This window comes from Carcharodon carcharias, chromosome 18 (genome assembly GCF_017639515.1).
Source record: "Carcharodon carcharias isolate sCarCar2 chromosome 18, sCarCar2.pri, whole genome shotgun sequence".
NCBI classification, from domain to species: domain Eukaryota; kingdom Metazoa; phylum Chordata; class Chondrichthyes; order Lamniformes; family Lamnidae; genus Carcharodon; species Carcharodon carcharias.
Window position 1 is genome coordinate 106,468,144 of NC_054484.1, and position 24,454 is coordinate 106,492,597.

General features: G+C 42.3%; 1 protein-coding gene across 1 annotated transcript in view; it reads right to left on the reverse strand.

Moving 5' to 3' along the window:
- The window catches only part of glra2 (glycine receptor, alpha 2), a 399,641-nt gene that overhangs the window by 320,197 nt on the left and 54,990 nt on the right, over window positions 1-24,454 (reverse strand). The window contains exon 3 of the mRNA XM_041210937.1: window positions 9,929-9,996. Within this exon, the coding sequence (XP_041066871.1) occupies window positions 9,929-9,996 (68 nt within the window). The remainder of the gene's footprint in view (window positions 1-9,928; window positions 9,997-24,454) is intronic.

Below are 24,454 nucleotides of genomic sequence, written 5' to 3' on the forward strand. Positions count from 1 at the left end.
TTAGCTACTCTCACCCCTTGGGTTTAATAAATGCTGAAAAAATAATGAATTTGTGGAACAATGCATTGCAGTCCAACTACAAACAGTGATCTTTGTGATACAAATTTTCAGCACTTTATGTATTAACATGGTTACTGTGTCTCACAGGAGACTAGAAACTTCAAGACACCATTGAAAAGTACTAAGTCCAACTGCTGAAACATGAGCATAGCTCATAGATTCACTGGACTTCACCGGAATTTCTTTTGGATGCCAAGATAATGTTTCTGCTTTGCTCCACTACATTAATGGACATTTTAAATTCTTTAACATAAACTACTTCTGGTAGCTAGCAGCTAAAACTACTTGTACAAATTGCATCTTAACAATTGCAAAAATAAAAGCACAGTGAGTGCTTACTCATCACTGTTGATTGTCAATGTTACCATAGAAACAACTATTGTAAGCTTCTTGATACTTTTTTCTGTAAAAACATTTGTGAAAAGCCACAAGATTGGAACCTCCTGTCCAGGGTTTCTTCACTTGTCTGCTAGCCATCTCAAGAAACCCCAACTTCCAACTTAGTCAACTTTAATGGACAGGAAAATCAGGAGCTGGCAAGCATAGAAGCAGAAAACCCTAAATCATCATTTATTAAAAGGAAAACTTGAGATACCATTTGTAGTTAATATGAATAGTGTGCCTCAATGTCCAAATTTTGCCATATCCAACTTAAAAAAATGAAATAAGGCTATTGTAGAGAAATGTAGATACTTCTGCATGCATAACTTCAAAGAGCAGGGCAATATAATCAGTAGTGTTGGAATAACTATGGAATCACTTCAGTATGTTTTATTATCCCTGGCATGTAAATAATAATATGCTATGGTTCAGCAATAAATGGAATAACAAATAGTTTAATGGAAACTTTAACTTGCTACTCTTTTCACTCATATTGGATTGCATTTTCCAATAAATAATTTGGATGTACACAAGAGGAACATGATTCTTAAACAATTCTAGACAGATCTATTGGCAAAGTCAAGATCCACACCATAAAACCATGTAGCACAATTCAGGCCACAAGGCCTATTGTACATTGCTAAATCCTGTACCTGATCTTTCTCCATAGCCTTTTGAACATCACAAAAGCGTATTAATTGACAAAGCTCAAAGCAAATATTCATCTTTTTCTTACTGTCTGGTTAATTAATATTGTTCACCTGGAAATATTTTAGTTTGCTGGAACAAGATGGTGAACATAACCACTAATGACAATTACTGCACTAGTTTTTCCATTAGCTCCCTGCTATTCCTCTTTTAGGATTCGTTTTGAAATACTGAAGTTTATTGTATAAACTACATGAAACTTCAGATAGGCAGTTTGGTTTGCTGGTGATAATTATTTTGGAACAGCAGATGAATTTTTAGTCATTAACCAATTCTTTATTGTTATTGTTCCTTGCCTCTGTGCTTCCCAAATGAGTTATTCATCACAACTAAAAATAACCTATTTTCCTTAAGAAAAGGGTTTAGTAGGGTCAGAGAGCAGAGATTTATAAACTATGGGCCATGCTTGACCAATTTAGTTAAATTCTTCAAATGAATAACTAAGTGTAGAGTCAAATGGCATGCAATGGGTTGTCCGACATCTTTGAACATTTAAAATGCACTTGATAAAGTACCATATAAGGGATTTCTTACTAAACCCAAAGACATAGAGCAAACAATATCAAAATATTTTTCTTTTTGATGCCAGATTAAATGAGAACAAGAAACTACAAAGAACATTGCATTCGACAACAGGAGGATTTGGACATGATAGAGAAGTGAGCAAAAATGGAACAATGCAGTTCAATGTAGATAACTGTGAAGTAACCCAGTCTGAAGAAAGTGACAGAATTGAAATATATCTCAAATGATAAAATTGTTAATGGAGTGAAAGAACAATGGGATTTAAGGGTGCAGGTAAGCAAACTTTTAAAAATAGAAATGCAGATAGAAACTATAAAAGATCAAATAGACACAGAATCATATGTAGGGGAGCATTAAAAACAAAAATATCTCTATAGGTCACTGGTTGGACCACATTTGGAACTCTCTGCACAGTCTGGGCACCCAATATAGGAACATAAAAATCAGCACAGAGGGAGACCACTTGGCCCATTGTGCTTATGTTCGCTCATTGAAAGAGCTATGCAATTGTTGCCATTCCCCAGCTCTGTCCCCATAGCCCTGTAATTTGTCCTTTTTCTTTTGAGGGTTACTACTGAACCTTCTTCCAGTACCTTTACAAGAAATGCATTTGAGATCACAACAACACACTGCATTAAAAACAAAATCATGTTGCCTCTAGTTGTTTTGCCTAATATTTCCCCTGGTTAGAATCATAGAAATCTTACGACACAGAAAGAGGCCACTTTGTATCTGCGCCAGCCAAAAAATGAGCCACACAGCTTAATCCCACTTTCCAGCATTTGGTCCATAGCCCTGCAGGTTATGGCACCTGAGGTGCATACTGACCCTCCGGTCACTGGAAAGAATTTCTCCAAATTTACTGTATCAAAACCCTTCCTAATTTTGATTATCACATCCCTTAACCTTCTCTGTTCTAAGGAGAACAATCCCAGCTTCTCCTGTTTCTCCAAATAATTGTGGGCAACATATATAGTGACTGGTGACACGAGCTGTGGCCAGAAAATTGAGGTAAGTCTGAGGTAAGTGTGGCTAGCTGTTGTTCACCAAATGTACACTGCACTGAAACATGCTCTACTTTCCCCAATTCAAGGCTTGGAACTAAATCCCCAAAACTTCTTTATTCCTCACCTGCAGGAAGCACACCGATCATGAAAGTTCTCTTGTACATGTTTCAAGAATTCCTCCCTCTCTCTCTACCCATGACAGTTACTATCCCGTTTCATAATTGGGATACTTGAAGTCCATTATTATTACCTCTCTCTAATTCTTGTATCTTTCTGTAATTTGCTTGCAAATTCACTCCACTACCTCCTTTCCACAGGGTGGTGGTCTATAGTATACACCCAGTAGTGTGGTAGCTCCTCTATTGTTCTTGGTTCTAAACAAATAGCTTGTCTTTGACCCTTAAACTGCATCATCCTTTCCAGAGCTGCAATAATTTCTTTGATCAATTCTGCCAAAACCCCTCCTTTTATTTCCTCTTGATGTTTTTGTGAATATCCATGATTAAAAAGTAATTAAAACCCTGGAAAAAGAACCATTATTTATTTGGTTCAGGCTGATATCAGAGAAGCGAGGCTATATTACAGGTATCATGAAACAACTAGGGCTTGACTCACAGGAACAATGAAGATTATGGGGGCATCTAATGGAAGTGTTCACCATTTTGAAAGGGTTAGTGAGACTAAATAGTGAAGGATTATTTCCAATTCATTGATGCATCAGGAACAAAGAGACAAAAAATCGGGGTTTGTATTGGAAGCATAATGGCAGAGGTTTGAAGATGTATTTTCACACAAAGGTCTACCAGAGATTGAAGTGCATTGCCACAAGTGTCTATTGAAGATGTCAGTGGCAGCACTGAAAAGAAAATTAGATGAATATTTGAAAAATGAAAATTTTATAAAGTAGAAAAATAGGATTATCATAGATGTTCCAGTGGCAGAATTAGGACGAGTACAGACATGATGCACTGAACAGCCTCTTTCGGCCCGGATGCTCCCATGACTTTGTATATATTTAATTATGTTCATAAAATCTACTCTTGACACTGGCTTTAGGTGCTTTTTGTTTCCTGGTCTGCTGCCTGTGAGAATATTTTAAAGTGACTGTTTACCCCACTTGTTGACATCACTACTACTGCAGGCCTGGAGATCTCCTTGACTTAGTGGCAAATTTAACCTGCTGTTGGCAAAAGGGAAATTCACACCGCAGAGTTCACTGGATCTTTGCGGGCAATTATTTTCGAGGGCAATATCACTTCGCTGCTGACCTCAAAATCTGATCCATTATCTGGATTTGGGCTTCATTGAAATCCCACCAAGTGCCAAAAGTGTGCCCTACAGCAGTTCACAGATTGTAAACAGGCACAATGCACAATCCACCCATTTAGACCTGAAAATTACAATTGAGCTGCCCTGACCACAGTAGGAGCCTGATTTGCATTTTTTCAAGCTGCCTTATGCACAAAACAAGTGGGCATAGTGCTCATCCGTTTAGAGCTGACACTGGTGTGGATGATTTAATTATGTGTTCGCCTTAGATGGTATTGGTGTGGGTTATTTTGACCACAGAGTTATAAAATCATTGGCCTATTGTGCATATTCTTTGAAAGAGCTGTTCACTTAACCTCACTCCTCTTTTTTCCCCATAACACTTAATTTCTTTGACCTTCACGTATTCATCCAAAACCCTCTTAAAAGTTACTACTGAATCGGCATCTGCCACACTTTCATGAAGTGCATTCTATATTTAACAACTCGCTGCATTTAACAACTCGCTGCATTTAACAAACTCATCTCCCTCCAATTCTTTTGTCAATTACCTTAAATCTGTGTCCTCTGGTTACTGACCCACATGCAAGGGAAACGGTAGCTCCTTGTTTAAATCCCTCTCATGACATTGAAATGGATTAATGACACTGCCTGGCTGCCTCTAACGGCATAAGTGTGAATCATTTACACTATGTGACTGTCTCTTGTCATTAGAAGCAGCCATGCTGCTTAAAGAGTCATAAGGGTTAAAATTGTCAAATAGTCTGATCACATTAATGAGGTAGAATGACAACGTTTGAACTTCTCATTCATCTGGGATAGTTAACAACCTGCTTTTATATTTAATTAAAATTTACTTTCCAGATTTAAGATATCCTTTTTTTTTGCAATCACCTTTTAAAACAAATATTCATGTTGGCACATATAATGGGACTGGATTTCTCAATTTCATCAATTGCAATAATGCACTGTAACTGCCCATTGAAAACCAACCACATTAGGAAATGGCATGCAGCAAGTAAAAGCATCATGAAAAAAATAACTTCGACCCAATTAGTTTTTGACTGCCATCGAGTTAAATATTGCAGCCTCTGCGCATGAGGCTTTCAATGGATGAATTGTTCAAGTGTTTTCGAAAGCAGTTAGCGCGCAGCAAAAAGGGCATCTGGTACATAGCTAGCGTTCGTGCATAGACATCCATTGAGAGCCATCTTGTAATTTAAGGGTTAAGGCAGAGTTTCCCAGGTACCACATGATCCATCCGCCATTTATGGAAGTGAACTCTGCCACAGCATTGAAAGACAAATGATTGTAATTGATTTTATCCTGGCAGTGAAGGAGTGTTCCATTAATATTCTAAGAGTGTGAAATAACTCAGCTATTATCTTCGGCCATTGCACAAATCCATAATTGCCAGCCATCCATGTTTTATGGAGACAATCAGCATTTCTGTGGCGCCATCTGCATGTCAGCATTTCCTGGAGAATATCACTGTTTTTTTTTATTCCCGGCAATTCTTTGGGCCTAGTCATACTTAATGCCAGAGAGAAAGTGGTAGGAACATGATGGGTCGTAGCTTGGGAGCAGGACATTACATGGAGAGCACTACTGCCTACAAGCCAAACATCAGGGTCAATTGTTTTAAGTTCACTGTCCCTCATCGCTGTTAACAAAAGCCAGCGTGGGATTTAAACATGCTGAGCTTGCTCATAAGCAAACAAAGCTTTTCTGACCACACAAGATGGTGTCAGGGGCTTGCAAACATATTTATTCTCCTCAGCAGCTAATTTGAGGCTGGAGTAGGTGGGAGCAACATCTGTGATTATGACAGTAACATACCATTTTAGAGCAAGAACAATTGATTGTGTAGCCTACTCCTCAATTCAAAATCAGTAAAATCATATTATCTGCTAATTTAACATATGTAAGCACTAAATCCCCACTTTGTTGAGCTACCGCTGCACAACATTATGACAGCAGAATTCAGAGCAGGGCCTTGAGTTAGTACCTTCAATGTGCTTAACAAAGGGGACTGTTTTTGACGAGTAAGGTAAATAGTCTGCCGGTTGCACAACGGCAGCGAGCTGAGCATGACACAGAGTGAAAAGCCACTCACAACATGGAAATTGAGCTTTTGGGTGTTATGTGAAATTTTAGCATCCTCTGAAGTGAATAGGCGAGTTCAGGGCAGAACCAGCAGCTCTGGGGTGCGGTTGGCTGGACAGTGTTAAAAGAGCGTGAAGGGTGACCTGGGTGCCGGGTGAGGTGGTCACCTGGGTGCAGTTTACGCACGACGAATGCATGAAAGGATTCCAGTTGGGATTCGAGTGGCTCCAGCAGCTTTTATGATCAAGTTGGAACAGGTGGTCTCAAAGAAGAGTTAAGTTTGGAGAAAAAAAAAGCAAGAGGAGGAGATGGGGACAAATTGCAGAATAATGAAAGCTGAGTAATGAAGTACTCAGACAAGAGAATGGTGAGAAACTGAGGAAAATGATTGTTATCTTTCTCATCAGCTTTTACAAGTGTTGCAGGTCGGAAGGTATGCAAATGACAAACTCTCAGAATGAAGGTAGAGTATGTTGAGCAGCAGTTTAAGATTACCTCTCAAGGCAGCCGGAAGATGCAGATTCAATTTGGTGCTCTTTCAGCTTCCATCAAACAACAGGGGCACTTTTCAGACTTGTGTATTTCCCCCCAGGGGCCATCAGCACTGTGGGCCACTACTTGCACAGCCTTCCTCATTGATCTCATTGAAGAACACTGTGTAGGCAGCACAGGTACAACCTGCCCCTGGTGCATCAAGGTATGTCTGCACAGAGAAGGAATTTCTGCCCCTGCATTTCCAGTCTGCTCACCATTTGTTCAAAGGCACTTGAAACAGCCAGTCATTTGAATGAACAGTGAATGGCACAGTAAAGTAGGGATTTAGTACTTAAAAAGTTAAATGATCTTAATACGCATTTAGGCTTAGGTTTTAACTTAGCTGACCCACTGGAAGACGAGAGTGGTGGGTAAAGTGCTGGTCAGGATTGTCCGCATGCTCTGGAGCTATCGTGCGTGTGAGTTAAGTGGCCAATCAGTTCCCACCTGGAAGCTAGCCTGACTGACAGACTTATTGACTTCCAGTTGGATGGGGAACAGGCAGCGGGGACTGCAGGACAAGGTAGGTCCACGGTCAAAAGGGAAATAAGTGGGAAGTTGGGGAGGGGTGATCCAAGTGGTGGTGGCGGTTGAGGCAAATGCAGGTGGGTGGGGGGGGGGGGGGGGAGTGGGGGGGCAGGGGGAGGGGTGAGAAGAGGGAAGGGGAGGGAAGAGGAAGGGAAAAGGGAGACTTAATTCTGAGGCAGTGTCAATTGGGGTGGGTGGGAGGTGGCTCAATCTTTCGGAGGTGTGTGGGTGGTGTGTTGGTGGCTGGAGGGGGGTTTGGTTTGGCAACCCAAGGGACAGTGCAACTCCCACGGCAGTGAGACCAGCTCTTCCATTAACTCAGTTTCCATTAAACTGAGGCTGCCACTTTAATTCTGTGCCCTTTGTATTGCTGTGAGGCTGAAATTATTTTCTAGCAATGAACAATGTGCTCTGTAAGACCTGAGAATTACTAGTTGATATTGTTGATATCCTTGCCTGATTCCCTGGTCAGCAGGTGAAATATTATTTATGGAGCAGAGCATTTCATTTTAACCTAATGCCAAAAATAAATTGTTTTATCAGCAAATTTAAAATCTGTGGAATTTTCAGATATAGCTCTGTCTTAACAAACGTGACCTTCTTTGGAATACATGACAATTATTTGACATATCAGGGTCTATTTTCCTTTGTGTGAAATTTAGGTACAAGTATTTAAGACAATCATGGTACATTCCTTTGTGTTTTACCTTCAGACTGGTATTATCTCATTTATTTGGGAATAAATGCTTAAAATTAGCACAATGAATGAAGTATGAGCTTGGTAAGTGTTTGTACATAAATTTTGCTGATTGGAAAATGTATACAGTATAAACTGTTGTTTCCCCCTAATACTAGTATTCTTGCAAGTGTCCTGATGAGTGCAAGTTGGAAAGCTTAGACCTGTCTCTTTTTTCTGGCAATACTCAAGTTCTGTACAGCAACCAAATGACTAAATGCTTACCTGAATACAGTTAATAATTTTAGAATTTTTAAAATTCATTCTAGGAATATGGGCATCGCGAACAAGGCTGGCAGTTATTATTCATTCCTAGTTGCCCTTGGTCAGTGATGTGACTGCCTCTTGAACCGTTGCTGCATATAAAAGTCAAGAAGCTATGTTACAGCAACAGCTTGCTCCCCTTCTAAAACCCAGTCTCCTCAGGATTTGAGTTTACATTCCATGAAGATTAACATATCGCTGCTTAATGCGTTGCCATGGAATCCCTAGGCCTGTGATTTTAAGGGAGGTGTTAATCTATTTAAAATAAAGAGTCTCCATTAAAATATTGCACAAAAGAATTTAATTAGCAAAATTATGTTGTGTGGGAGATTAGTGTGCATACAAGTTAAGTGCCCATATATTAATCTTCAGAAAGGATGATTTCAGGGCCTCAGTAGCACGTGCACCTTTACAATAATGGGCAGAATTTCCTGAAATCTTTCACCAGAACAACAGCGTAAGCACATTCTTATTTTCTGTGCAAAATATCAAGGATATTTGGTCCTAAATAATTGTTCCTACTCAATGCTAAATTTCTTGAATCTCAACACCGATTCTGCAAGACCTCACAAATCCCTTTGCTGCTGAAAAAAGAGACATGTCTGAGCTTTTCGTCTTGCGCTCTTACACCTGCAAATGTACTAGTATTAGGGTGAAAACAACAATTCATACTGGTGACTTTTCAGTCACCATCAGTGGTGCATTCTCCATGGCAATGACACTTGCCAACCAATCAGCACTCTCTTCACATACTGTATAAATTGTTGTTTACCCCTAATACTAATATTCTTGCAAGTGTCCTGTTGAGTGCAAGACAAAAAGCTTAAACATGTCTCTTTTTTCAGCAGTACTCAAGTTCTGTACAGCTACCAAATGACTAAATCCCTTCTCATTGATTAATATAGCATCCTCCCATACCCCCAACCACCCCCCTCCCCCCCACCCCCCCACAAAACAAAAGACCAGATTGTGTGAGTTTCCTGTAGGTATGACAGCTCGGAAGTGTATTTTCTGGAGATATTTTAAGTGATTTTTAAAATTTCCCCTCAATGAGATCTACACGGTATTTTCTGTATCTGTGAATGCAGCTTTACAGCATCAGAATAATCTTAGAAAAACTAAAATGGCATTTTCTTAAACATGCTGTGCTTAGCATACATAAAGGGTGGTTTGTGGTATAAGTTCTGCATTTTCCTCTAATTCCTATTGTTTGTGCTGATTTCTGCTTGAATTACGGTAGGTCTTTTTTTTGGCTTTTCAGCTGTTGAGGTGCTCAGAAAATGTCAGTGTTAAATTTGCTGGTTGCACAGTTGATGAAATTCTGGGATTAAGCATTTTTAACAAATGGAAAATGTCACTAGCCCAAAGCATTTTTCAATGGAATAGCCTAAGCACCTTACTTTGTTCCACAATGCAAATGCTGCATTTTACAAAGACTATAATGGGGATTTTAGGTTTTTTTTTAATGTTTCCTGCTAGTATTAACTCTGAATAGTGGTTGGGCACACAATGATTCACAGATTAGGAAATAGCAGCTGATGCAAGTAATTTGGCGTGGATCTGATCAGCTGGTTGGTGAAGGCCTTGGCGGTAGGCTGACAAACTAAGCAATATATTACAAGATGGCCTCAATGTTCAGTCCCACTCACCATTGTAGTTTCTGCTATTGAACCAAAGCTGTTGATAAATATGTTGCATGTAACATTAACAGGAGGACCTGCAATTTGAATGATAAAACAAAAGAAAGAAAATTGACAAGCTGCTACCGTAAAAGACATCAAGTTATTTGACCATGGCCATCAGCACTTACCATTGTGGTCTCCGTGACAGAGCCGAAACTGTTGATAAAAATATTGCATGTAACGTTTACTGGAGGACCTGTGAAATGCAAGGACAATGTTGCAATACAAGTTGGAGCAGTGAAAGTACATAAGGGAGATGCCATGATGACATTCTTTGATAAGTGAGGAAACATAACCAGACATTCCAAACAAACGTGTGGTAGAAATTTGTCTTTTGTAACAGTGCGAAACAGGCAGCATAGAATAGGTGACAGGGTATGTTAACTCTAATGGTGCTGAACGTCAGATGGGGTGTATATTGGGCGATCGATGTGGTATCGCTCATTTAGCACTATTGACCAAGACAAATTTCTACCCATGTACCTGGTGCACTTTTTCTTACTTCTCTCCATATTGCTTATTGATCCATTGGATTTCCTTTCCATCACCTCACTGCTCCTCAATTTTCCTTTCCCCTTGTTTTCCTAAAGGTAGTTAATCATTTGGAGCCACAATTCTGTGGGTGCTGGCCACACTCTTGTAACTCTACCCATCTATACCTGTGAGATGCAAGAGTGAGCATCACAAGGGAAAGATGGGTGTAGCAGCTGAACTCAATTCTCTGCTCATGTGTATTCGCCAGTGGGGGGAAGCTGGGGGAAGGTGAGGAGTCGGGGGGGGGGGGGGGGGCGGAGGGGGAGGTGGGGGAAGGTGAGGGGGTGGGGGGAGGAGGGGGAGGTGGGGGAAGGTGAGGGGGCAGAGGGGGAGGTGGGGGAAGGTGAGGGAGTGGGGAGGGGGAGGTGGAGGTAGGTGAGAGGGTGGGGGGGCGGAGGGGGAGGTGGGGGAAGGTGAGGGGGCAGGGAGGGGGAGGTGGAGGAAGGTGAGGGTGTGGGGGGTGGAGGGGGAGGTGGAGGAAGGTGAGGGAGCGGGGAGGGGGAGGTGGGGGAAGGTGAGGGGGTGGGTGGGCGGAGGTGGAGGTGGGGGAAGGTGAGGGGGCAGAGGGGGAGGTGGGGGGATGGAGGGGGAGGTGGGGGAAGGTGAGGGGGTGGGTGGGCGGAGGGGGAGGTGGGGGAAGGTGAGGGGCAGAGGGAGAGGTGGGGGGGCGGAGGGGGAGGTGGGGGTGCGGAGGGGGAGGTGGGGGTGCGGAGGGGGAGGTGGCGGAAGGTGAGGCGTTGGGGAAGGTGAGGAGGTGGGTGGGCGGAGGGGGAGGTGGGGGAAGGTGAGGGGGTGGGTGGGCGGAGGGGGAGGTGGGGGAAGGTGAGGGGGTGGGTGGGCGGAGGGGGAGGTGGGGGAAGGTGAGGGGGCAGAGGGAGAGGTGGGGGTGCGGAGGGGGAGGTGGGGGGTCGGAGGGGGAGGTGGCGGAAGGTGAGGGGTGGGGGAAGGTGAGGAGGTGGGTGGGCGGAGGGGGAGGTGGGGGAAGGTGAGGGGGCAGAGGGGGAGGTGGGGGGGTGGAGGGGGAGGTGGGGGGTCGGAGGGGGAGGTGGGGGAAGGTGAGGGGGCAGAGGGGGAGGTGGGGGTGCGGAGGGGGAGGTGGGGGGTCGGAGGGGAAGGTGGCGGAAGGTGAGGGGTGGGGGAAGGTGAGGAGGTGGGTGGGCAGAGGGGGAGGTGGGGGTCAGAGGGGGAGGTGGCGGAAGGTGAGGGGTAGGGGAAGGTGAGGAGGTGGGGGGTCGGAGGGGGAGGTGGCGGAAGGTGAGGGGTGGGGGAAGGTGAGGAGGTGGGTGGGCAGAGGGGGAGGTGGGGGAAGGCGAGGGGTAGGGGAAGGTGAGGAGGTGGGTGGGCGGATGGGGAGGTGGCGGAAGGTGAGGGGGCAGAGGGGGAGGTGGCGGAAGGTGGGTGAGGAGGTGGGTGGGCGGAGGGGGAGGTGGCGGAAGGTGAGGGGGCAGAGGGGGAGGTGGCGGAAGGTGGGTGAGGAGGTGGGTGGGCGGAGGGGGAGGTGGGGTGGGGGTAAGTTCTGACTGGGTTTCCCTTCCTGATTGCTGACAGGTTAGAGCAGTGTAAGTACAGGCTAGCTGCCGTGGTGACAGAAATAGCCACTGGCATCATGGCCTGAGGTCAAAATAAACTGTTCAGATGGATAGTAAACCTGAGGCCTTCCTGACCTTTATAGTGCAGTTTTACATCAGGCAAATCTTTCATTAATTAGCTCAAAGAGAAGGCCCACTCCTTTTTTTGTGCCCATTGAAATAATTTGTCCTGTTGGTGATAAAGAACAAAGAACATAGAAAAGTACAGCACAGGACCAGGCCCTTCGGCCCTCCAAGCCTGCGCCGATCTCACATCGGGAGGGGGGCGAGGGGCGGAGGGGGAGGTGGGGGAAGGTGAGGGGGGGGGGGGGTGGTGGGGAGGGGGAAGTGGGGTCAGAGATCTCCAAACTAAATAAACAAATAAGCCACATCAGGCAGAAGACTGAACAAGGTAGGACACTAACATAAACCACTATGCAAAGAAAAGTAAGAAAAATTGGAACAGTTCATAACCTAAGGTTATCGACATCTCCAGCAAGTTGTGTGCTGGAATATGGGGCACAGAACTAATAAATGCAACTCCAGAACGCAAGCTATTTTTAACTGCAGTACACATATCAGCAAAGCTTCAGTCTCATATTTAAGAAACATCAATCAGATGGCCTTTCTATATTGCATGTGTATTTGGTACATTAATGGCTGGTTAATTAGCCTATGAAACATGCATGAGCCTCTTACATTTTAATAATGAATATTATCCACTATACTCAATATGATGTGAACAAGTACAATGAATTATTCAAATCTTGTAATATTGCAGTTTTACTCAAAATTGTCTATGGATAGCGTGAACAGCCCAAAATGCGGGATTTTCCGGCCTTGCCCACCACCAGGATCATCCAGTCCCACCGAAAATCAATAGACTTTTGGCTGGGCCACAAGAGCTCCCACAGCAGGTCCCACCACAAAGGGGCAGGAAAATCCCAGCCACAACATTGGAAATTAGGAACATAAAGCAGCACTTTCTGCGCTCATCTCTTATCTCCTTTATTAGTTACTACTGAAACACACAAAATAAATGTTGCCTGTGCACTTTCTTTAACAAAACTGGGACCTGTTCAGAGAGAACAGGATCGTGAGACTGCAGTGAAATCATACAGTGTTAGGCAACACTGTTGCAGGAGTATAAATGGTTAATTTCTGGTCATTTCAAACAACCTATTGTGAATATAATTGGAAAATTTATACATTGGACAAGTTATGAAGGTGACCACAATGCATTGCAAAAATATGTTTATTGGATAAATATTATGTCAAAATTGAATCTTATTTTCAAAGACAATAAGTCTTTGTTTCACAGAATTTTGAATTGTTTGTATTCAACTAGATAAAAAATATTCTTCATTAACATTGTGGCAAGGGTTTCTAACCCAAAATCAAAAGGTTGGCATTTCTAGGGATGTTTGACTGTTCTCGGTTTTGCTCTTAACATAAAGCATCTGATAGCAAATTAAGGAATCTTAAGGCCCCTGTTAAAGGTCAGTCAAGAGAAATAGTTGTGGAATTGAGCAGGGAGAGATATAAACAGACAGTGCTGCTAATTTTATAAAAGATGGGCAAGTTTTTGAAGAGTAAGCTTATTGTTTAAACATGAGGTAAAAATAGTGCCACTCTATAAGAATACATGAGTAGTTAAAGTATGTTTTACACAAATATGATAAAACCAAAAGAGTTCAATAACAATTTATCAGCTGTACTATTCTTATTTACCTGATATACTGTGAAGGGTCAATTGTAACTTTGTTTATCTTCCCGAGGGCTGATATATTGTGCTACAGGAACGTAAATGATGGCCTAGAGATCAATGATAACATCCGGCCTAGACACCCACAAGTGGGTCAACAGCATATGGAGCACTTCAACATAAGGGACAGTTGCCCTAGGCATTTATCTCAACTATCCTACTGTCTCACATGCTGGTCCTATTTCTTTCCGGTCACTTTACAAAAACTGCTGCTTAGAAAAATTGTAAGTTTAAAAAAAAAAGTAAATTTTTATTTAGGAATTCACCACACATGTCCTCAACATACAAAATTAACTCAAATGTGGTGTGTGTTAAATATGCACATCAGGACTGCAGATAAACCATGTAAAGCCATCAAGGATTGTTTATTTTGAAAACATTATGAAAGAATACATTTAAAAATGATAATACTCTATGAAGTAAATTGCATTGTTAATAATCCTGTTAACAATCCTGGCTTTAGCTTGGAGAGTAATTGTTACTGGTAATTATATGCAATATCATTTCTGTTGATATTTTTAATACAATTCTTTGTTTGAAAACTTTTGTTTAAGTTGTGAGTGCTTCTAACATGACTGCAAGTACTGGTTTGGAAGACCTATCAAATTCAGAGGCATAATAGCGTTGAAATAATCCTGTCGTGACTTAAATAATCAAACAATACCAATGCAGTTTCAGCTGTATATAGAAATTCAGCTCTGTCCCATCAACAGATCTAATAAGCATCCTAACCGTTACCCAGCATTGTCAATTTCTGATTGCGTTAAAAAAAATTAAAAACAGAAATATGCATTTTAAAAATAATAGTCAAGTTAATAATAATTCTGTTCAACGTGAAATTACATAAAAATGATGGTTACAACAATTTTTAAGAATTAATTAATAAGCTTTTTTACACTCAGGCACTCTTACCACTGGGTATAAAGTTTTTTGCATCCCTATTTCTTTAGTAAAGGTTACAATCCCCAGGAGACAAAAATTCTTAAGAAAAACACCAAAAGAAAAGTTCATTCTGCCCATAAGCCCAATCCTACCACATTCACGTACAATTTACCAGATCATATACTCTATACCACTTACTTCATTACCAATCAGTTGACATCTTTTTCTTGTTGCTCTGTAGTTTAGCTCTTCCAATCATTATTTTGGCTTTGACTGTTTCCTGCATTTTTGACATTTTAGCACATTATTACATAAACAATGATGATCCATGCCTTTCAGTACTCTTCAATGATTATGGCATGGTTACAAGGATCATGAGCTTCAGTTTCTGTACTGTGCAAACTACAAATAAAGTCTCACTTCAGGCAGGTGAGGGAGTAGATTTTCATCTCAGGGTCCCAGTGAATGCTCAACAGGTATAATGTACCAGGGGTGCACTATTCCAATGAGGGGAAGTGTCCACTCCAGCTTTCATGGCCTATTGGAGGCCTGCATCCTGAAAGGACTTGATCTGAGATTGGGAGGCAAAGGAGGATGTAGCTGCTTGCCCAAAAGGCCTAGGCTGTTCTCCTGGTTGTTGACATCAAATGATTGTGTGTATTTATGGAAATTAGCAACCAGAAGAGCCTAAAGCCTAAATAGAATACCTCATCTTCAATGTCACTGGGCCTGCACCTGCTCCATTTTAGAAACTCCTGGAAAACTCAGGGCAGCGCAGTGGAGCAGCGATAGAATATACAGAGTGGGATTTCCCTTCTGCCACAAGAGGAGATTTGCCATGAAGCTCCCACTGATCTGTTGTGACTCCGCCCCATCTTCCTGGTTCAGGACTCAGGCCCAATACAGGGCAGGTTCTTCAGGAGAGAACCCACTGCTGCCAAGCACAAAAAGTCCAGTAGTACTGCAGCAGATGGCAGCTGCACCATCAGGAGAACAAGAGGCCACTTAAAATTGCAGAGGAGCTCCGGGTATCTATAACTTGAATTGCCTTAAGCCTTAGATGCGGTCAAAATCAGTAAGTGAATTAGACCTGAGGGATGGGAGAGGCACTCACAATTGGAACCTCTTTCCAAAAAAAGGCAACAACATGCATTCTGTCACTGTATCAGGAAATATTACTGTCCTTCTACTGGCAGGATCAGGAGCGTGGTGAGTGAAGGGGACAGCATTGAAGAATCGAGGTAGGGGAAGGAATGCAGAGACAGGCTTCACCACCTAATCTTCCAATTGTTTTCATTGTTGAACAATCTAATATGAGACAGTGTGACAGAAACAAATCCAGGCCAGTGAATCTCTACCTAATTTCTCTTCATAGAAACTGAGTTATGCCAAGCGCAATGAAGGATCCATTTTGGATCTCTTCTAGCCCACCTATTACCATCATAAATAATGCCATCTGCATAGCTTCATTTTAATTTAATAAATTTTGATAATTTCAATGTACCTCCAATTGGATGGCTTAATAATTTACCATCAAGTTAAAATATAGAGGAACTACAAATGACGTGCAATAAACTAATTGGTAATTGTATGTTATTACTGACAATGCATAGAAGTGTGTTCAATGCTTAGGAACCAGGATTCCAACAAATTTGATGTTCATATTTTGTGATATAATCTAACAAAATTTTTTCTAGGTTGAAGCAACTCAACCAGCAAATACTGGCCTAAATTAATTATTCAGCAACTCAGTACCTCCACCACGCTGCGGCAACTCAACAACATTACTATTATGCAGCTCTCGCCGGAGGTTTTTCCCTGCCTGGTTGATGCTCTGTAACTACAAAGCTGAAAAAGGGATGTTTTTATTAAGAGCTTCCATCTCACTGAGGAGGCTTCAGTCCAATCCACATCCAACAACCTGTTCTGAAAACTCTGCTTACATTTTGACAGCCGTGATAAGTTCCACCAGAGCAGTTGAGATAATCCACAATTCCAAATAAAACAACCCACAACAAAAATCTCAGTTCGCCCTATCTCCAAGTTTTAACAATACCTTTAAAAAAATTCTAGGATCCAGATTTTCACCAAAAATAATCTAGTTCTTCCTTGGATCATATGTACCAATTTTCGTTGAAATCAGTCAATTAGTTTTTGAGATATATTGTTTACTGACTAACAAACAGGGAGGAAACCATTAGCATTACCCACATTCAATGGCAAAGGGAATGACAAAAATGTCATTTGCCACTTAGCCTTTAGCTCAATGGGCAGCACTATTGGTTTCTGAGATGAAAGATCATGTGATCATAATCCCAATCCAGGACTTGAGCATGATGTCCTAAATTTTGAGCTAATAATGACAGCAAAATTGCCAATGTCATTATTCCTCTGGAACTGCGCAGCATTTGCAGCTAAATCCAGCAATCCATGCTTCTCCAGAGATTGCACTGTTAAGTACCTCCAGACTGCAATCAAGTGGAAATCACTGAATTGGCAACAAGTTCTCCTTTTATGTTGTCGCATCACTGTTAGAAATCCCGCAAAAAAGTTATCCATTGTTAATAAGGTTTAATGGGTTTTTAGCAGTGTACAAAGTCATAACTATTGCAGAAGTCGAAACTGACATTAAGCAGGGTAAACAGTTGAAGTCAATGGGAATCAGAGGAACATTCTCCATTGATTAGAGATGTAACTAGCACAAAGGAAAAAGGCTGAAATTGTTGGAGCTCATCTCATCCAACGAGTGGCACATCTAACGATGGAGCACTTCCCCAGTGCCATGTTGTAGCATTATCATAGAATATGTGCTACAGTCCTGGAGTAGTGCTTGAACCCACAAGTCTCTGAATCAGACAACAGTCTTACTATATGAAAGAACTACAACCAAGCTGTGCTATTCACATATTTTTTGATTGCTTTACTGTTTATGTCAAATATTTTAATATCACAGAATTGTTACCAGCTCTCCGAATGAGCAGCTCACCTGGTGCCATTCCCCCACCTTCTCCCCACAACCCTGCCCATTCTTCCTTTTCAGATAGCAGTCTAATTCCCTTTCGAATGCTTCAATTGAACCTGCCTTCACTACGTTCTTAGGCAATGCATTCCAAATCCTAACCACTCGCTGTGTAATAAAAGTTTCTCCTCAGATCACTTTTGCTTCTTTTACTAATTAATTTAAACCTGTGCTCTCTCATCCTGGATCTTTTCAGGAGTAGAAACAATTCCTCCCCACCTACTCTGTTCAGACCATTCATGATTTTGAATATCTCTATCAAATCTCCTCTTGACCTTCTTTTCTCCAAGGAAAACAGTGCCAACTTCTTCAATCTATCTTCATAGCTGAAGTTTCTCATCCCTGGAACCATTCTCATGAATCATTTCTGCAATTTCTCCAACGCCTTCACATTTTCCCTAAGATGTGGCACCCAGAACCAAGTGTACTACTCCAGCTGAGGTCAAACTAGTGACATGCACAAATTCAACATAACCTCCTTGCTCTTGTACTCTATGTCCCTACTAATAAAGCCCCGGATATTTATGCTTTATGAGCTGCTCTCTCAACCTGCCCCAATACCTTAAATGATTTATGCAAATATAGACCCATGTCTTACTGCTCCTGCACCTCCTTCAGAGTTGCACCCTTATTTTCTATTGTCTCTCCATGTTCTTCCTACCAAATTAATCACTTCACGCTTCCTTGCACTGAACTTCATCTGTCACATGTCCGCCCATTCCACCAGCTTGTCTATGTCGTTTTGAACATCATCTTCCTCACGGTTCACAATGCTTCCAAGTTTTTTATGATCCACAAGCATTGAAATTGTGCCCTGTACACCAAGGTATAGGTCATTAATATATATCAGGAAAAGCAAAGGTCCCAACACTGACCCCAGGGGCACTCCACGACAAATATCTCCCCAGCACAAAAAACATCCATTAACCACTACTCTGTATTGCTGAGCCAATTTCACATTCATGTTGCTTCTGCCCCTTTTATTCCATGAGCTATAACTTTTCTCATAAGTCTGTTGTGCAGCACTGTATCAAGCCTTTTGGAAGTCCATGTACAACACATTAACAGCATTGCCCTCATCAACCCTCTCTGTTACCTTTTTGAAAAACTCTAGCAAGTTAGTTAAGTATGAGTTTCCCTTAAGAAATCTATATTGGCTTTCCTTAATTAATACACTTTTGTCCAGGTGACTATTAATTTTGTCCCAAGTTATTGTTTCATAAAGTTTCTCCACCATCCAAGTTAAACTGACTGGTCTGTAGTTGCTGGGCTTATTGTTATCCCCTTGTTCTAAAAAGGATATAACATTTGTAATTCTCCAGTTCTCTGGGACTACCCCTAAATTTAAGGAAGAACGAAAAATTATGACCAGTGCCTCTGAAATTTCCACTCTTAGTTCCCTCAGTCTCGTTGGATGCATCTCATGTGGTCCTAGTGCCTTATCAACTTTTAAGTATAGGGATTCACCAAGGCTTCTTAGACAGCACCTTCCAAACCCACGACCACTACCATCTAGAAAGACAGGGGCAGCAGGTAGATGGGAACACCACCACCTGGAAGTTCCCCTCCAAGTCACTCACCATCCTGACTTGGAAATATATCACCGTTCCTTCACTGTCGCTGGGTCAAAATCCTGGAACTCCCTCCCTAACAGCGCTATGGGTGTACTTATACCACATGGACTGCAGCAGTTCAAGAAGGCAGCTCACCACCACCACCACCTCAAGGGCAACTAGGGATGGGCAATAAAAGCTGGCCCAGCCAGCGAAGCCCACATCCTGTGAATTAATAAAAGAAAAATACAGGTAACCTTTCCAATGTCTCCTCCTTTTCAATTCTAGACCCATGTAGTGTCTGAATTACCTCATCCTTTATCATGGACTCAATAGAATCTTCTTCTTTCATAAAGACAGATGGAAAGTATTCATTTAGTAGCTCAGCTATGCCCTCTGCCTCATGTGTAAACTGCCTCTTTGGTTCCTAATCAGCCCTACTCCTCCATTTGCCACCCTTTTACTATTTATATGCCTATAGAAGACTTTAGGATTTCCTTTTTTGTTAGCTACCAATCTCTTCTCAAACTCTCTCTTTGCTTCTAATATTTGCTTCATCACCTCTCCTCTGAACCTTCCATATTCAGCTTGGTTTTCAATTGTATTTTCTACCTGACACCTGTCATAAGCACACTTTTTCTTCTTCATCTTAGTGTATATCTCCTTTGTCATACAGGGAGCCCTGGATTTGTTTGCCCTACCTTTCCCTTTTGTGGGAAACTACCTTGACTGTACCTGAATCATTTCTTCTTTAAAGGTAGCCCCATTGTTCAGATAACATTCCTCCTGCTACCTTTGACTCCAATTTATTCAGCCCAGATCTGTTCTTACCCCATTGGCTTTCTCCCAGTTAATTTTTCTTACTCTGGACTATTCTTTGTCCTTTTCCATAGTCAGCCTAAAATACAGTGATTATTGTCCCTTAAATGTTTGCTTACTGACACTTGAACTGCTTGGTCCACCTCATTTCCAAGAACCAGGTCTAGCAGTGCTTCCTTCCTCATTGGACTGGACACATACTGAATGAAAATTTTTCTGAACGCACTCTAGGAACTCGTGCTCCTCTCTTCCCCTTAAATTACCGCTACCCCAGTCTTTATTTGGATAATTAAGGACCTCCATTATAAGTAGTCTATCATTTTTGCACCTTTCAGTAATTTCTTTGCAAATTTGTTCCTCTACGTCCCTCCCACTAGTTGGCGGCCTTTAGACTATCGCAAATGGAATGCTGTTCTTTATTACAAGAGGGATTAACATAAAAGTAAGAATGTTATGCTTCAGTTATACAGGACATTGGTGGGACTGCACGTTGAATTCTGTGCGCAGTTTTGGTCTCCTTATTTAAGGAAGGGTGTAAATGCATTGGAGACGGTTCAAAGGAGGTTTACTAGATTGATACCTGGAATGAGTGGGTTGTCTTATGAGGAAAGGTTGGACAGACTGGGCTTGTTTCCACTGGAGTTTAGAAGAGTGAGGGGTGATTTGATTGAAGTATACAAGATCCTGAACAGCCTTGACAAGGTGGACGTGGAAAGGATGTTTCCTCTTGTGGGTGAGTCCAGAACTAGGGGGCAGTGTTTTAAAATTAGGGGTCACCCTTTTAGGACAGAGATGAGGAGAATTTTTTTTCTCTCAGGGGGTTATGTGACTTTGGAACTCTCTGCCTCAGAAGGTGGTGGAGGCGGGGTCATTGAATATTTTTAAGGCAGAGGTAGATAGATTCTTGTTAGGCAAGGGAATCAGAGGTTATTGGGGTTCGATGGGAATGTGGAAATCAAAACACAAGAAGATCAGCCATGATCTCATTGAATGACAGAGCAAGGTTCAAGGGACCGAATGGCCTATTCCTGTTCCTATTTCTTATGTTCTTATGTTAGACCACACCGAGCAATGTAATTGCAACTTTTTAGTTCCTTAGCTCTTGCCAAATAAATTCTGTCCTTGACCCCTCCGGGACATCCTCTTTCTTCAGCACTGCAATGTTGTCCTTTTTCAATAACACCACCCCTCTCACTTTTCTTCCTTTCCTATCTTTCCTGATCACCTTGTATCCAGAGAGATTTAACATCCAGCCCTGCCCTCCTTTGAGCCAGGTCTCCATTATGGCCACAACAATGTATTTCCACATGGCAATCTGCAACTTTAACTCACCAGTATTATTTACCACATTCCTTGCATTCAAATGCATGCACAGTAACCTGATTTAGGCTCTATTATTTTCTCCTTTACTTTGATCTCACCTATTAACATTATTCCCTGCTCTTGTGCTATCTGTCCCAGTATTCTGTGCCCCTTGGTATTCCTCTCTAAATATTATCTCCTGGTTCCCACGTGTGCGTCTGCTTCATGTCATACCTCACCTAATGACAATTTGCATACAACCATACCTCTCGAGAATTCTGAACAATTCAGAGTGACCCAATTTGAATGCAGGATTTTAGGTAAAGTCTATCTCCAGTAGTTTGAAACCGCCTACTCAAACTATAGTGGGGGAGTGAGACGGATGCTGTTATGAGATTATGGGGATAATTGGGAAGGGAAATTTAAACTAAAGCAGCAAGACATCATACAAACAGTAGGTGGGAGCAGAAGTTACAGAAAATGTGGGAGGCAAACAAAGAAAGTAGGAGAGAAATGTAGAGGGCAAGAAGAAAAAAGCAAATGAATCAAAAAACGTAAGACATCCATTAAGTTGGCACTAAGTTAAAATGCTCAGAGAACTGGTGCTGACATGATGGGCTGAATGGCCTTCTTCTCCACCCTAACAATCCTATGATTCTGTGAAGATAAAAGCAAAATACTGCAGATGCTGGAAATCTGAAATAAGAAAGAAAATGCTAGAAAAATTCAGCAGATCTAACAGTATCTGTGGAGAGAGACCTGCTGAGTTTTTCCAGCATTTTCTGTCTTTATTTCATATTTCCAGCAACCACAGTATTTTGCTTTTATCTTAGTGTTTAATTCACTGCTAATTCTCTTCCAGGGTTGTCTATCTTGAAGAAATACTGCTCTTCTCTCTGACAGGATTTCCGTATCTCTCTTTCGCCCTGTTCACCTTCATTGCTTTCCATTTCTCTCCTGGTGTTTGACAAGGTGTTTACTAAAACCCATTTTCACAGCCATATCTCCTTCCTCAGTGACTATCTCGGTCTCTGACTTATCCCACATAGATTCTTATTGAAGTTCCACCTCTCATGTTTCGAATCCAGCCAGGATTACAGGTATCTCCAGGACATACAGCGTTCCTCAGACTGCTGTTCTCACTTCATCCTGAGATCCACACTCAGTGCCATGCGCCACCATATGAACACACTCGACCTCTCCCTCCAGCAGCACCGACTCATCCTATCACAAAGCTGTCCTTGCCCCCAGTTTCATTTTATTCTTCTCTCTTCCGATGCCTTAACAACAAACTTTGTCTCTTCCTTCCAGATGTTAAGGAATGCAAACTCCAACAATTTATTGATACCAACACCCATCCAGGACCCTCCACCCCTTCCCGTCCCTCTGATCCCATCCCATCTTCTAACTCCAGCCCTTGCTGTGTATTCACCACACGCTCTGGCCTTCCACTCTCTGATGCTGAAAGTTTTGTATTCAGCAAAGGACTTAGTTTCATACCCTTACGCCCTCACCTCAATGAATTTCGGGCTCGGCACAATGCTGAACTCTTCTTCCGTCGCCTTCGTCTCCGGGCTCACTTCTTTGGGCAGGAGTCCCGTCCCCGTTCAATGGATCCCTTAACCCGCCTCCAGTATTCTCCCTCCACCTGGATCCCCCTTCCGGCTTCTTAACTGATCTTGATCTTGTCATTGAGAATTGTTGTTGTGACATCAGCCGTCTTAATTTCTCTGCTACTCTGAGCCTATTCTAACCTGTCTCTTTCTGAACTTGCTGCACTCTGTTCTCTTAGGTCTAACTCTGACTTTGTTATCAAGCCTGCCGCCAAGAGTGGTGCTGTTGTTGTCTGGCGCATTCCACCTCGCAGAGGCTGAGCGTCAACTCTCAGTCACTTCTTCCTACCTCTCCCTGGACCATGACCCCACCACCGAACATCAAGCCATTGTTTCCAGGACTGTCACTGACCTCATCTCCTCTGGAGATCTTCCCTTCACAGCTTCCAACCCCGCAGTCTCCCAACCATGGACAGCCCGCTCCTACCTCCTCCCCAAAATCCACAAACAGGACTGTCCCAGTAGACGAATGGTGTCAGTATGTTCCTGTCCCACGGAACTGATTTCTTCCTATCTTGACTCCATTCTCTCTCCCCTTGTCCATTCTCTTTCCACCTACATCCACGATTCCTCTGATGCCCTATGCCATATCAACAATTTCTAATTCCCTGGCCCTAACTGCCTCCTCTTCATCATGGACAACCTATCCCTCTACACCTCCATCCCACACCAAGATGGTCTGAGGGCTCTCAGCATTTTTCTTGAACAGAGGCCTGAACAATCCTCATCCACCACCACTGTCTTCCATCTGGCTAAGATTAGCAAGCTCTGTTCAGCCCTGGTGACTCAGGTGAAGTTATTACTCCCATTGTTCTTCTTCCAGGTCTTCCATCAAATGAATAGCTGGGGAACGTCCAGTCAATAGGCCATTATAATGATTTCATCTTTGCTACATGTAGAAATAGCTGGAGAGCCTCTGAAATTAATTGCCGTCAGACACTAACAGTACTTTGATGACAAGTTTGGCAAGAGTAAACCATCAAAATGAGAGATTTGGAGAAAAACAATTCTTAGGATACTTTTCAAACTATTGGTGTGAAGATTCACAACTTTAATGATCCATTTCTTGGTCTCCTAGTCTGACATTATCAGGTCACCCATGCTCATATGAAGAATGGTTTCGAAATGAAGTACCAGGGGATTCCTGTCACTCAGGGAACTATACTTAAGTTCATGTTATGGGGGAGTTTGGACTACAAATCAAGGCAGCCCCATTTGGCTGGTGTGTAAACTTTCTGCAGCTTCTTATTCCCTTTTTAATGAAACTGCCTCTCACCCTGGAGTCAACCGGGTATGGTAAAAACAAAAAGCTTTATATATTATTCACACACAAGTGCTTTCATTGGGGCCTGGCCAATTCTACAGCTGTCAAATATGCAGACCATTAAAAATAGACATTTCCTCAACAATTGAAAAAAATTGCAGGCAATCTGCCATCCTTAGCTGTTCTGGCCTACATGTGACTCTATACCCACAGCAATGTGGCTGCCTCTTAAATGCCTTCTTAAATGGCCTAGCAAACCATTCAGTTGTATCAAACTGCTACGACGTCTAAAAGGAATCAAACTGCACGGTCCACCCATCATTGACCTAGGCATC